General features: G+C 39.7%; 1 protein-coding gene across 6 annotated transcripts in view; it reads left to right on the plus strand.

Annotated features, from left to right (window-relative positions):
- Positions 1 to 15996, plus strand: part of trpm3 (transient receptor potential cation channel, subfamily M, member 3) — a 212716-nt gene that overhangs the window by 139186 nt on the left and 57534 nt on the right. For all 6 annotated transcript variants that reach the window (XM_051660259.1, XM_051660264.1, XM_051660273.1 and 3 more), the window contains 2 exons: positions 7132 to 7306; positions 7597 to 7720. In XM_051660259.1, coding sequence (XP_051516219.1) covers positions 7132 to 7306; positions 7597 to 7720 — 299 coding nt within the window. The remainder of the gene's footprint in view (positions 1 to 7131; positions 7307 to 7596; positions 7721 to 15996) is intronic.

Raw genomic sequence — 15996 nt, forward strand, 5'->3', positions numbered from 1 at the left:
CTAGTAGAAAATCCTTAAATTATTTATGTTTTCTTACTCTTTGACTACATAAACAGGACAAACGATGGATAATATACAGTATATCTAGTGCTGTTGTAACATAAGAGCTTATTGTAGACCAACATGATCACACGGGAAGTCGGCATATTGTTTCAGAAGTTCGGCTCGAGCAAAAATCGTGCAACCAGAAGTGCGTTACGTCAGCAGCGTCAAAGACCTGGGTTCACATCCTGTATTGAAACCAGAAAGTAATCACGTTCGCACAATCAGTGATGAGCGTGAGTTTGCATTTTCTCCCCTAACATTACATTTTTACTCAACTGATATTTAGGTTAAGGTTTGGGGTTTGGGTTGGGGGGTACAGTTTATAAAATACACATTCCTCTTCACTGAATTACATGCTGTACAGCTGAAAACAACTCTTTTTACCACTCACTTTTGGCACAGAAAATGGAGCTTACACATGTCCATATGCTCAACAACACTTACCCCATTGGCTACTGGGGGCAGTGTTTCGAATTTCGGTAAGCACAAACCAATTTTACCTCAAGAAAATTCATTTCACTGTGAAATCAGTCTGTCTAGACAGCGTAACTGTACCACGTGTGCCAGCCATGCTTAACTGGAGCGAACTGCAGTGTGTGTGTGTGTGTGTTTGTGTGTAAAGACCTTAACTTAAGTCCCCAAACATCATAGCAGAACATATCACAGATCAATACATATCACTTAAGAGAGAAAATTATATAGAGAGTAAACAAAAGTGAAAGAGAAATGGCGAGATAAATGTAGGAGAGAAGGTTTGAAACAAAAAAGTAAATCATGCTCTGATCCCTTTACCAGCTAAGCAGCAGTTGCTTTTGAAGTCAGTGTGCTGCTATAAATAGAGACACTTTATGTAACCGTACCCATTTTAGGCACAATGATGGCAGCACATGTAGATCCGATGTACCTCTCTCTCTCTTTGTCTGTCTCTCATTTTCCCTTCCTTCCTCCCTCTTTCTTTATGTCACTCTGCATAATTTAAGCAGTGGTAGGAAGATCTGACTGCAACATGCTTTTGAATTACAGTCACAACATCATAACTTGTACTCATCAAGTTGTATGAAAGAGGAAGTGTCTAGATGGATTGTGCATCCCCAAAGTCCATTTCAAGGCAAGTCAGTCCATTCGGCAGACATCTTTGGAACAATTCCGAAAAGCTATTTTCTATGGAAACAAGCAGCATTAAAGTACAGCTTCATCTACTTGAATGGGAAGAGACCAAAACTCTCCGAAATTGTTAATCAAGATAATGATCGAAGAACATATTTAACAATGGTCTCATAAATTGTGCTTCTTTAGCTCAGATCACGCTAGAAAAAAAAAATATTTTTCAGGCTGGTCCAGCTAATACGCATGCGCGTTCTCGAGTTGACTGACAGGCAATGTCTGTTTTTAAAAGGTGACTGGCTCTTTTACCTGTAAGGCAGGACTTCTTTTTATACATCTGCCATATAGGGTATTCCCATTTCTCCTGTTCATTTTAATACAAGTGCCACATCTCGGGCTAAATAGTCTCTGGTACCCCTGCTGCAGAGCTGATCTGCCTTTGCATAGGTCTTCACCCACTGCAAGCACACCTGTTTATTAATCCTAGAGCACTGTTAATTTCAGCTGATTAATGAATGCAGGAATGATCTGATTGTGCAGTTAGTGCTTGTATATCCTCCAAATAAAGTTAGAAAATAATTCAATTTCTATAGACGGTCTGATGAGGAATATCTTCAATTCACTGAGGCTAACTGGATGTTGGGTGTCATGTTGACAGAGACAATGGGTTATGATGAGGGTGTCTGAAGGGTTCGTCACAACAACCATTCACCGTAATAGTCATCCAACTGGGCGTCTGTCTCTGTGTGCCAGGATGACTCAAGCCTCTACATTTTCTTTTCATATGCTTTTTCTTGCTGAGAATGTTCCCCCACATCCCTCTTTCATGTTAACGGACCCCAAAAACTGACTTGAAGAGCATAGCTTTATTTACTGTGTTTGCGTATTTCCTATTAATAGAACATTTTGAAGGGCTTGTCCTATTTATTTTTATTTTTTAAATAGCCAGTAGCTTGTAGTTTATGCAAGTGGTTCTCAACCATTTTGATTTAAAGGCCCCCCCATTGTCCAAGATAATATACAAAAGCCCCCAAATTTACAGTTGGAGTTTGTGGCGAGGAGGAGGCCATGGCCGAGCCGTGATGGAGTACGGCTGGCACTGAATCAGCTGATCAGCGGGAGAGCGAGATAAGGGGCGGCCGGAGACGCCGGTTGTTGCATGTGTGTCTGTTTTGGTTGGTTTTAAGTTGAGTTTCTCATTAAAACATTATGTTTACTCTTCAGCCAATTCCTGCCTCCTCCTTGCCCGTCCTTTATGTGTTACAGTGTTGCCGGTGGAGGAGCGGACCGAACGGCCAGAAAAGCAGCATCTACCCCCCCCCCCACACACACACACACACAGAGATGGGGGGGGGGATTTAGTCAGACCGGTGGCGCCCCTTCCTGAATCGGGCAGGGGAAGAGTGTGACGAGGAGGAGCACGTGGCCGGGCCATAATGGAGCACGGCCGGCACTGAATCAGCTGATCAGTGGGAGAGCATGATAAGGGGTGGCCGGAGACACCGGTTCGAGAGAAAGAGATGCACATGGCCACGTTGCATGTGCGTCTGTTTATGTTGGTTTTATGTTGAGTTTCTTATTAAACTTTGTTTACTGTTCAGCCGGTTCCCGCCTCCTCCTTGCCCGTGCTTTATCTGTTACATTGGTGCTGAAACCTGGGAAGGAGGAGGGATGCGCTGTCGTAGAGTCCTCGCCACTGCCATCCGCCAGGGGAGCAGCCGCGGCTGTCTGCCTAGGGACGGAGGGGTTGCTGCCGGCCACCGAGAGCCGGAGGAACCGCTACTGTCCGCCAAAGAAGGGGAGGAGTGGTTCTGTCCGCCAGGGGCCGGAGGACTCGCTGCTGTCCGCCGGGGGAGGAGAGAGCTGGCGTCCACTAGAGAGCGTAGGAGCGGTTGAGGACCGGGAGACAGTGCATCCGGGAGCCGGCAAGCAAGTTCTTCTCTCTCTCTCCTCTCTCTCTCTCTGTATGTCTCCACCCGCCCTTTCCCTCTTCCCACGCCACCCTCTTGTCTCACTCCCTGGTTCGCCGGAGGCAGGGTGGACCACCGGCTGACAGAACGGCTGGAAGGGCAGCGCCTCCCTCCCAGAGATGGAGTACAGCCAGCGCTGAATCAGCTGATCGGCGGGAGAGCGAGATAAAGGGCAGCCGGTTAGAGAGAGAGAGATGCACGCAGCTGTGTTGCATATGAGTCTGTGTTTATTTACGTTTGTTTTAAGTTGAGTTTCTCATTAAAACGTTATGTTTACTGTTCAGCCGGTTCCTGCCTCCTCCTTGCCCATCCTGAATTGTTGCAGAGTTGTTGAATTAATATAGAAAATTATGTCAATTATGTTGTACATCTTTTGTGTTTTGGCAATATTTAGCATTTTTTTGATATATTATAGCAAGTTAAATTATTATCATTATCAGCTTATTAACTTCCCCTTGCAAGTTTTCTGAGGCCCCTTAGTGGGCTCCAGCCACTGATTGAGAACCACTAGTTAACATCACAGCCTTGAACTATTGCTGCCCTCACATCCTATTGGAATTATCCTACTTCCCACTTCTGAAGTCGTAATTGTGAGTACGCCATGTTTAAGTGCTTTGTTGTTGGAAATACACTGCCTGGCCAAAAAAAAATAAAAAATTGCATACTCTAATTAGTTGGACCACCTTTAGCTTTTATTACGGCATGCATTTGTTGTGGCAATGTTTTAACCAATGTATGCAACGTCACAACATTTATTTCCATCTAGAGTTGCATTAATTTTTGGCTTAGTATTGATGACGTGAGAGTCGAACCATTCCGTAAAGTCTTCTCCAACACATCACAAAGGCTTTCAATGAGGTTAAGATCAGGATTCTGTGGTGGCCAATTCATGTGTGAAAATTATTCCTCATGCTCCCTGAACCACTCTTTCATAATTTGAGCCCCCTGAATCTTGGCATTGTCATCCTGGAATATGCCCATGCCGTCAGGGAAGAAAAAATCCATTGATGGGATAACCTGGTCATTCAGTACATTCAGGTAGTCAGCTGACTTCATTTTATTGCCGCACAACATTGCTGAGCCTAGACCTGACCATTTGAAGCAACCCCAGATCATAACTCTGCCTCCAGAGGCTTGTACAGTGGGCACTATGCATGACGGGTGAATCGCTTCATGCGCTTCCCTTCTTACACTGACACGTCCATCTCTTTGGAATAGGGTAAATCTGGACCAAATGACCTTTTTCCATTGCTCCACAGTCCAATCTTTATGCTCCCTAGCAAACTGAATTTTTTTTCTGATAAGCCTCACTAACAAGTGGCTTTCTTGCGGCCACACAGCCATTTAGTTCCAATCCTGTAAATTCTCGCCACATTGTGCATGTGGAAAAGCTCTTACTTTCACTATTAAACATAGCCGTGAGTTCTACTGTCAATTTTTTATGATGTGGCTTCAAGTATTTTAGCGATCTCCGATCACTATCATTCAAGATTTTAATAATTTGTTGGACAGTTCTTAACCCAATTCCAGTGATCTCAGCAATCTCCTTAGTTGTTTTCTTTGCTTGATGCAGGCCAATAATTTGCCCCTTCAGAAACACAGTAACATCTTGTCCATGACCACAGGATACGTCTTTCGACATGGTTGAGAAATGAGAAGCTACACACTGCATCAGTTAGGGTTAAAATAATTGTTGCCAGCTGAAACATATTAATCACTGCAATAATTATCTAATCATAGGCTCTTAAGTATCTGCTTATTTAATCCAAACAGCAACTTATTTTTGGCCAGGCAGTGTAATACGAAACATGGAGGACGCCAGTTTCATTCTTGCATATTTTTGGGGGAACTCTTATTTTGATACTGTAACACATATTAGTCACTTCGCTTGCTGAAGAGTGGAATTTTGGTTAGATACATGTTTTTTTCTCTGTGTAAAAATGTACAATATGCATCAAATGGTTACCGAAATGGCAAGCAATAACAAGTTAGATGCGTTTAGAAAAAAAAAAATGTTGCAAGTTTATGTCTCCTCCCTATTCAACTCGGGTATCAAAATTTTCTTAGAGTTTCCCAGTCATAATTACGATTTGAGGGGGTGTTAATGTGCAACTTACAAGTACTTAACCCTTATTTACGGTAATTTCAATAGCACATGCAAGGCAGCATAAGATTTGCTAGTTTTTCGGGAGGGGGCATTCTCCTAGAGAGCCTTTAACTGGACAAAAATGTTTATACGTCAGTGTGCCATGCAAGATGAATCATAAATATTTTTATGTTGTACATTTTCAATATATATTGTATATGTGCTCAAAGTAAATTGTGTCAGTGTTTCTGAGTAAAATACCATATACACGGCTAACAGACATGGTCTAAAAGACTTAAAACTCCAATTTGGTTTCATGGGTTCTTTGAAAGTAAAGTGATTAATTTCTGCACCAATAGCGGCACCAAATGAAACTGCAAAAATAATGATTGTTTCCAAATATTTTTACCAAACCTTCAGCCCAGCCTCTGTCTTCCATTATTTGGCCAAACAGGTGGTCCCGAACAAAACTCCACCATTTATTAAACAAGAAGTTGATATATCACATCAATTAAACAGAACATGATTTTGAAACTGTCACAATGTTTACACTCATTGGGAAGTCAACCAAAGAATAACTTCTAATCATTTCTGCCCATTAAAGCTACACTATGTAACTTTTGGCCCTCTAGCGGTTGAAGCATAAAACTGCAAGTTACTTGTGGTGGAACATTGTTTTGGTAATTACGTTGGGCTTCGACTCTGCTCTTCTGCACGGATGTATCTGATGGTTTGAGGAGTACCTGTGTAACCATAGTTACAGGTGATCATCTTATCAGAGTGAATGTCACTAACAATAACAAAACTCGCCCCCTCCCCTCAAAAAATAAATAATTAAATAACAAAATGAAGAAAAAGACGCATATCCGAAAAATATGTCTTATGAGCTGGTAAGTAGCATATCTTCTGCTGTTGTTTTGACTTATTGAATACAGTTGTTTTAAAATAAATAGCATTACCAAAGTTAGGCAACAATGACATTAGACATAACAATGACATTAGACATTTGCCCTAGCAGGCAAATAGACCAAGCTAGTAACTGGTTTAGAGATTGCCATTGTTACCAGCATAAACGTAAAAAAAATGTCATTGTCCTTCCTTCCTCAAAAATGAAATTGAAAGAACTGCAGTATCACAATCCACAATAAAATGCCCCATCAGAGTGGCTAACACTATCTAACGAACTACTGCGCTATGAGAACTACCTGGCTAACTATCGGTCCAATAAAACATCTTACCTATCCAGCAAGAAAAACTCCATCTCTGGGTCGGTTTTAAATCCTTTAAGATCACGGAGTTGTCGCCACCTCTGAAAAGCTAATCTGATGTTGTTTCGTGTTTTATTAAGGGCTCTGTCGCTTTCCATTTTTGCTTGCAGACTCTTCTCGGTTCTCGGTTTCTTTATTTTGAAAACGGTGATTCCCCAGAGGGTTGCCTTTTTGAATGATCCATGGTCAATGTCGCTCATTTGTTGTTGCTACAAGCTTTCAGCTTCAAACTACTACAACACCTACTGTATCACTGCACATACACATGCGCTGTAGTAGCAGGACCTTATTTTCTTTATTTACGGACATGATGTAAACACGCATTGGCGAATGACGGAAGTATGCAATTTCCTGCCAAATCCGTCCAGACAGCTCTAAAATATAAATCATTATTATAAGCTTACCATAGTGAATCGGGGTAAGGCAAAAACATGGTTTGGAAGACGGATTGTTGGCGTACTTGCTCATTGATTAAATTTAGTTCATTTCTAACAAACAAATCATACATAGTGTAGCTTTAAACTAAGAGATGAAAAAAACACCCTTTAAATGTAATATTTTCGATTTGTTTTCCCTATAACAACAACCCCCTACAACTACACACATACTTCTTTTTTCTCACATTTCTGTACACGTATCTCCCTTTCTGTCTCCACAGGGATTGGGCAGGGTGTTCCAGTGGTGGCTCTGATAGTGGAAGGGGGTCCTAATGTGATCTCTATTGTACTGGAGTACCTGAGAGACACTCCTCCTGTCCCCGTGGTGGTGTGTGATGGGAGCGGTCGTGCCTCTGACATCCTGGCCTTCGGGCATAAGTACTCAGAGGAGGGCGGGTATGTGAAGTTTAACTCTCCCCACTGTAATAGTGTATAAGATGATACACTACATGGCCAAAAGTTTGTGGACATCCCCTTCTAACTATTGGGTTTGGCTATTTCAGCTACACCCATTACTAACAGGTTCATACAATCAAGCATACAGCCATTTGTGTATGAAATATGTGTTCACTATTTATTTATATTGATTGAGATGAAACTGTAGCACACAACTGGAATATCTTCTGTGCTTTTAAATTATTTTCTCTGATATTCCAGTCTCCTCTTTTTCTCTGACTACATTTTAGACTCATAAACGAATCTTTGAGAGACCAGTTGTTAGTCACCATTCAGAAGACATTTACTTACAGCCGGACACAGGCCCAGCATCTCTTCATCATTCTGATGGAGTGCATGAAGAAGAAAGAACTGGTGAGTGTGTACAATGCTGAAAAAATAGACTGAAAACATAATTCCTAAACATTAATCCCCATGTGAAGACCTTGATCTGACAGATTTAAAGAGATTCTTCTGAAGCCTTTTGGATGTACTTCAAATTCTTTGTATGAGAGTGAAAAAGCCATGAGATCGTCTGGCATGCATTCCTCACCATGTCAGCATGCTGTTATTCTATTGGACAGTCAGAGATGCCATGTAAAGTGGCCCCTTTAATTCTGGGCTGATAAATGTCATTACATCTGCAGCCCACATGAAGTACATCCCCTCAGGCCCAGACACCATCTCTTCATATTACTGTCTCACACATATACACACACTTTTTTAATCTCTCTCACACACAAGAACATTTTGAGAAGTTCCTGCATGGGAACTCACTCACTGATACTATCACTAAAAAGACCTCATGTCTTTGAATCCACTGCTTTTCTGTTCAGTTATTCAACAGTTTGACTACATCATAATCCATTTCACTCAATTAGAATGCTCTTTCCAGTTAGCTCATAAAGAGCAGTCTCTTATGCATTCACATCTGCAGTAAAAGCTCTCAGACAGTTGTACTCACATTTATTCTTCCCCTATTGGCCATTTACTTTCTGAATGTCCTGAAATATCTCAATAAAATTCTTCCACAAATTCTGTGTCATCAGGAAAACATTTTCTACTTTTATGCCAACATGCTTTCATATTTTTATATTGATCAAGTAGATAATTAAACCATGCCTTATGATTTGCTGGCAAAAATATTTATGGTTGTCTTTGTATTCTTTTTTAAATGAAATTTGCAAATTGGCTTCATTCTCAGTGTTGTGTTTGTATATTGTGATTGTGGTCATCGTTTTCAGTCATTAAATCATACATCCTCAAAATGATTTTTGTGTTAGTTCTTTTATTGTGAATGTCTTTCTTCTTTTAGTCATTGTAGTGGTTTCACTCATTGTTTGTGCATGTGTTTGTGTAATATTATATATGTGCACACCATGTTTTGTCTGAATAAATTTAAAAAAAATGATGATGTTGTTTGTGCATGCATTTCCACTGTGAAATATTGTACTGTATCTAGCTCTAGATGTGTTAATCATCATTATGAAGATGTGACCTTCTCAAATATAGATATGAATTTTCATTCCCACACACCATATGACTATTTACTTAAGACTGTGTATTTATACACTGGCTTATACAACTGTGCATTCAGATGCAACCTGTTTTGAAGGTGAGCGCTAGTTCTGAGTACTGCACATTGGCTTTATATGCCACCCACTTGAATATGTTGTATTTATGACTCAAAAGTGGGCTCACAAAGCCTTTGAGATTCTCACCGGCAACCAAATTAAAATAGTTAATTTAAAGAGGTATGCATGCCACAGCAAATATACCAAATGCACACACATTCATTTATACATAAACACATAGTCTGGAAAGTCATATTCTCTGTCACTGACTCACAAACACATACATATACATGAGGTGTGTGAATGCATTGAAGCTTATGCTCAGTGGGGTGTCTGCAGCGTAACTGATGTGTTGGCAGATGTGAGCTCAGCACGACTGTATGGGACCCATTTTGACTCAGAGAGATCTTTAGACCTCCATGGTTATCTCACACTCATCATACACAAATACACACACACACACACACACACACACACACACATGTTGGTGCTGCTATCATTATGAGGACTCTCCATAGACATAATGATTTTTATACTGTAAGAACTATAGATTCTATCCCCATCCCTACCCCTAAACCTAACCCTCACAAAAAACTTTCTGCATTTAGAATGTTTTTTAAGTGATTTGAATTATGGGGACACAAGAAATGTCCTCATAATCCACATTTATAGCATAATACCCTTGTAATTACCAGTTTGTAACCTAAAAAAATGTCCACGTAAACCACTTAAACCTGCCAACACACACACACACACAACACTCACACACAATTCAGCTTTATTCACTATATCACCTTGTTTGCTCTCTCATCCAACTGAAGACAAGCAAATGGGATTGCTTACTGATTGAAACAAACAAGTTTCAGTTCTGATCAGAAAGCTAAAGTGAAATTAGTGTAAAAGGTGCCCTTTAATTTTTACATTAAAGAATGTAATCATGAATGTAATGTCACTGATCTACAGACAAATAAAGTAGTCGCTCACAAACCGTAAGCTCTGACAGCTATAGTGTGTGGTAAATGTGCCTGTAAGACTACAACAACTTTCTTTTGAGGTGCATATCATCCAAAAGTAAATTTGAGAAGGTACACATATTTCAGAGTAATTATCAGACTTTCTCACTTTTCTTTGAAGTCTATCAAATCGACATTAAAGTAGTACATGAGCATAGAATCGGACCTGGTACTGATACCAGTATCTGTAATAGTGCATCCCTAATATATGCCCAAGTACAAAAAATGACTTAACTAATGTAGAGAAAAATAAATAATAATAATAATAATAATAATAGATTTTCCACTATTAATCTTCTTAATAATCTTCCACTTTGTCTCTTCCCTTTAAACTCCCATTTAATGAGACAAATGAAGTAGGCCTTCAGCGTGAGTAGGGCATAGGGATGATCACATTTGATTGGAATTCACCCCTGTGACACCTCCACCTAATTTTCTTTAATGCTTCCGCTGGCACCCCTGCTGCCCCCCTTTTGTGCACGCCACTGATCATACTTTTATATTGCATTAATCAGATGCATTGATAAATATTTATATTCATGTCCTCTGTAACTTTTGCTCCATAACTCTATAAGATGTCTGATTCCTTTGTCAATCTTATGTTAGGCTATTTGGTAATGCAAGACTTGGTAGTGACCACTGAAAGCTTATTAACTTTGTCTGCACAGCTATATTAATTGTTGCTTAATAACAACTGAGCTTTATATCAAAGCTGGATATCATAGCTGATATCTGTGTTCCACTGAATAAAGTAAATGCCAGAATTCCATTTAAAACAGTTAAACAGTATCCATTAAACTTGGCATTGTGCATGCCTGAACACATTGTCACAGCAAAGACTTTTGCACATTTTCCTTTCACACCACAATATTTTATATAATGTATTTTAGGGGATATTTGACTATAAATTATATATTTAATTTTGCATCTGAAGTACTTTATTAAACATAATGACAAGGGCTAAAACGTGGGTAGCGGACTCCTCATTACCAAAATAAACGTGAGGTAAACCTAAACATTATACAGTATAAACAAATACTGAAATGTGGGATAAAGCTAATACTACTTCCATTCGTGTGAGCTTCTGTTCTGATGTGAAGTGGCAGAATGTGTTTAGAACCAATAAATGTGTTCTGAATCATTTCTGTTAGCTCATAAAATTGGACACCACTGTCATGTGAGTGAGTGTGAGGATGCCCATATGTATGCGTGTGCGTTTTTAGCTGATCAAAAAAGCACTGTACAGCGTATAAGGAGTGGGGTAATAAAATCTGTAGGGATGTTTAAATTCAACTGTGTTCCTTTGAAGCACCTGAGCAGATGTTTAACCTGATCTCAGTGTTAATCTGAACTCGACAGGACAGGCTTCCATAACCTCCTGCCTCTCAGTACATGACCTGAATATATCTCTCCAGATTTGGAAGGGGGCAGCAGCAAACTACAATTAATTACTGCCATATTAGTCTAGATTAGGTTCTTTTTAGGGATTCAATATTTGTGTTTTGTGTAAGATTAATTGAGCACTTAATACTGAAAGAATCAAGTCAGGGATTTGCTAGTCTCTGCAGTAGGCTTTCCCTCCCATATTGAGGATTGAATTCCATTCTTAATATCTTTCACACTGTGGAGGTCTTTGTTCTTGCAACCAAGGAATAGATGGTCATATTAATCAGACTGACAGCCTTTCGTCTACTCGTTGCTCTCATTCTCTCATTTTCCATAAGCATCTTCCATTTGTTTCAATGTTTCTTCTCTATTGGCCCACAAAGGAAGTAGTACTGCGAATTTTCTTCACACCAAAGCATTTTAATGTTCTCTTCTAGGAAACATCATTGTTGTTTGCTCCTTGCAGACCAGAACATGAGCCTTGAGAATTCCTCGCTATAGCCACAGTGTTAGCCACCATACTCATTTTGATCTTTTGAAACTACATTTCACACTTCAAAATATTCTTGTCCTGGACCATGCCTCATGTAGAATCAATATGATGAAACATTATTGACGCTGACTACCACCCCTGGAGTCACAAGTTTGAATCCAAGGCATGCTGAGTGACTCCAGCCAGGTCTCCTAAGCAACCAAATTAGCCCGGTTGCTAGGGAGGGTACAATCACATGGGGTAACCTCCTCATGATCGCTATAATGTGTGGTTCTCGCTCTCGGTGGGGCACGTGGTGAGTTGTGCGTGGATGCCCCTCAACAAGCCACGTGATAAGATGTGTGGATTGACGGTCTCAACTGAGGCAACTGAGATTCGTCCTCCACCACCCGGATTGAGGCAAGTCACTACGCCACCAAGAGGACTTAGAGCGCATTGGGAATTGGGCATTCCAAATTGGGGAGAAAAGGGAAAGAAAAAAAAATTATAAAACGTATCAAATGAACGTCCTCGCGCTGGAAAATCTGAATCATTTCAGTGAATTGGTTCTTTCAAACAGTTCATGTAAATGAACCGGTTGTACTATTAAACGATTCACTATATAAGCGTTGTGAACTCCAATTCGTTTAAGTGAATTGGTTCGTTTGGATGGACTAGTTCACATAAATGATTCACTAATTCACTTGAGCCCGTGCGCAGCCTTAAAGGGATATTGCTTTCTTTTTTATGCTAAAAAAGTAGATAATTGCTTCTGTTTATCACTATATTTAGAATCATTTATATAAAATCGGGTGTTTTCTAGTTTTGTGTTCAATTTAATATTGCCACCCTAATGTGTTTAATTTCACCCAGAATTAAATATGCCTATAACTCTCAGGTGATATTATTTAATTTTGCAATCAGAATTATATTTTATATTTTAAATGATAAAAAAAAAAAAAACTTCTTTAAATAGATTTAATGTAAGTAGCTACTTATTGTTAGTAACTTGTCGTGTAGATAACATTTTTAAAAAAAGTGTAACTTGACTACTTTAAGTTATGAGTAGTTTGAAGCTTGGGAAGCTACTTTGAACTATAAGTAAGCCATTTGTAGGTGATTTCCCTGGAAAGTGTAAATGCTGTGTCTCTGTGGTGTGTTTAGAACATTGCTTTGTTTGTCCAACCAATGCAAGATGGAGGGAGTGTTTGGGAAACTTATTTGCAAACAGTCATTAATTTTGCACTTCTGTTTGGTGATGCTAGCAGCACCGAAATTGCACTCTTCACCTTTAAGAAACACAAAGCAACACCTTGCGAATTCTCTGGGGAAGGAATGGATGAACAGAATAAAAACAGACTGATGCTCCAGAGGATGATCAGCTCACACTGATGGATGGTAAGATGAGAAGATGTGAGTCACATCCGGCCACATGTCAAATGGGTCAGTGACTGTATGGATGAACAAGTAGATGAACAGATGATGGATGAAAGACAGATGAGGATTAGGAGGTGGCGTGAACCCCTGGCAGATATGAGAAGCAGTGAGTAGAGTGCAGCAGTAGGATCTTAGATGCTGGGCTGATGAAATGGGAGGAAACGTGAGGAAAGGAATTTCACCTCTGATAAATGAAGATGAGTGTTTGCTCATGGGCCTGGGTCACTGAAGCATGAAGCATCCACCGTACAGCAAAAACGCGAGAGCAGCATGAACCAGCTCTCCTATGAGTGTAAACATACAGACTTACTGTACATCATCTCTTGGCACACATCACTTAGACATATTCTGATAGCTTCACCCTGATGGGTCATGTTTCCTGATTTTAATTAAAAAGAATTGCTGAAATGTCGAAACAGACTTCAAATAAGTGTTATAAATTGCTAATAAGAAACATATAAGTGAAAAAGTGGGCAGTGGAGATTAATAAACAACTCACTAGAGAAAACTGCATATGTGCACCTGACAATAGCTCTTTTTCAAACCTTTTTAAGGCATCATGTGTGCTCCAGATGTATAGGATGTTTCAAAAGAAATACACTTAATTATGCTGCCTTCCAAGTTACCTTTTGGCCATATAAGTTTTGGCCAAATTAAGCATGTTATGTATCATGGAGAAGGCAATCTATTCTAATATCTCTTTAATTTATCTAAGTTTAAATACAGTGGTGCGTAAAAATGGATGCTGCTTAGCTCTCTTCCAGATGCTGCTGCTGGCCATAATTTCACACCTCTCCATGTAGATAAACTTTTCAGCAGGAAGACAAGCCCCTGTGATGAACAGGGTTATTTTCACTACTGACTGCAGGTGATTTCCTTTAACAGACAGTTATGCAGCTGGTCAGGATGATATCTTTGACACACCTGTTGAGGCTGTTGAGGATGGGGGTTTGCAGACCTCTCTTAACCCTTAAATACCTCGGGTCTTTGGTGACCCAGGACCTCATTGCACCTCCTGTACCTAATCCATTTTTTAATGTTGTGCCCACACCTCTTTAGTATTCCTCAATCTTTGCTTATAAAAAACAAAAAACAAAAAAACATTATAATGGCTTAAGTACCAAAAGTATACAGTGGCATGCAAAATTTTAGGCACCCCTGGTCAAAATGTCTGTTACTGTGAATAATTAAGTGAATAAAAGATGAACTGATCTCCAAAAGGCATAAAGTTAAAGATGAAACATTCTTTCAATTTTAAGCAAGATTAGTGTATTATTTTTGTTTTGTACAATTTTAGATTGAAAAAAAGGAAAGGAGCACCATGCAAAAGTTTGGGCACCCCAATAGATTTGAGCTCTCTGATAACTTTCACCAAGGTCTCAGACCTTAATTAGCTTGTTAGGGCTATGGCTTGTTCACAATCATCGTTTGGAAAGGCCAGGTGATGCAAATTTCAAAGCTTTATAAATACTCTGACTCCTCAAATCTCATCCCAACAATCAGCAGCCATGGGCTCCTCTAAGCAGCTGCCTAGCACTCTGAAAATTAAAATAATTGATGCCCACAAAGCAGGATAAGGCTATAAGATGGCAAAGTGTTTTCATGTAGCCGTTTCCTCAGTTCGTAATGTAATTAAGAAATGGCAGTTAACAGGAATGGTGGAGGTCAAGTTGAGGTCTGGAAGACCAAGAAAACTTTCCGAGAGAACTGCTCATAGGATTGCTAGAAAGGCAAATTAAAACCCCTGTTTGACTGCAAAAGACCTTAAGGAAGATTTAGCAGACTCTGGAGTAGTGGTGCACTGTTCTACTGTGCAGTGACACCTGCACAAATATGACCATCATGGAAGAATCATGAGAAGAAAACCTTACTTGTATTCTCACCACAAAATTCAGCATCAGAAGTTTGAAAATGAACATCTAAACAAGCCTGATGCATTTTGGAAACAAGTCCTGTGGACTGATTAAGTTAAAATATAACTTTTTGGCCGCAATGAGCAAAGGTATGTTTGGAGAAAAAAGGGTGCAGAATTTCATGAAAAGAACACCTCTCCCAACTGTTAAGCACGGGGGTGGATCGATCATGCTTTGGGCTTGTGTTGCAGCCAGCGGCACGGGAAATATTTAACTGGTAGAGGGAAGAATAGATTAAATTAAATGCCAGCAAATTCTGGAGGAAAACATCACACCATCTGTAAAAAAGCTGAAGACGAAAAGAGGATGGCTTCTACAACAGCATAATGATCCTAAACACACCTCAAAATCCACAATGGACTACCTCAAGAGGCGCAAGCTGAAGGTTTTGCCATGGTCCTCACAGTCCCCCAACCTAAACATCATTGAAAATCTGTGGATAGACCTCAAAAGAGCAGTGCATGCAAGATGGCCCAAGAATCTCATAGAGAAGCCTTTTGCAAGGAAGAATGGGTGAAAATCCCCCAAACAAGAATTGAAAGACTCTTAGCTGGCTACAAAAAGTATTTACAAGCTGTGATACTTGCCAAAGGGGGTGTTTCTAAATACTGACCATGCAGGGTGCCCTTTTCCTTTTTTGTTATTTTGAAACTGTAAAAGATAGAAATAAAAAAGTAATATTGCTTAAAATATTAAATTAATGTGTCATCTTTAACTTTATGCCTTTTGGAAATCAGGCCATCTTTAACTTGCTTAGCTATTCACAGCAACAGAAATCTTTATCAGGGGTGCCCAAACTTTTGCATGCCACTGTATAGGGTGATTAAGTATGTAATAGTGTCTGTGTTGTTTTATC

The sequence above is a fragment of the Myxocyprinus asiaticus genome, chromosome 3, assembly GCF_019703515.2.
Source record: "Myxocyprinus asiaticus isolate MX2 ecotype Aquarium Trade chromosome 3, UBuf_Myxa_2, whole genome shotgun sequence".
Classification (NCBI taxonomy): Eukaryota; Metazoa; Chordata; class Actinopteri; order Cypriniformes; family Catostomidae; genus Myxocyprinus; species Myxocyprinus asiaticus.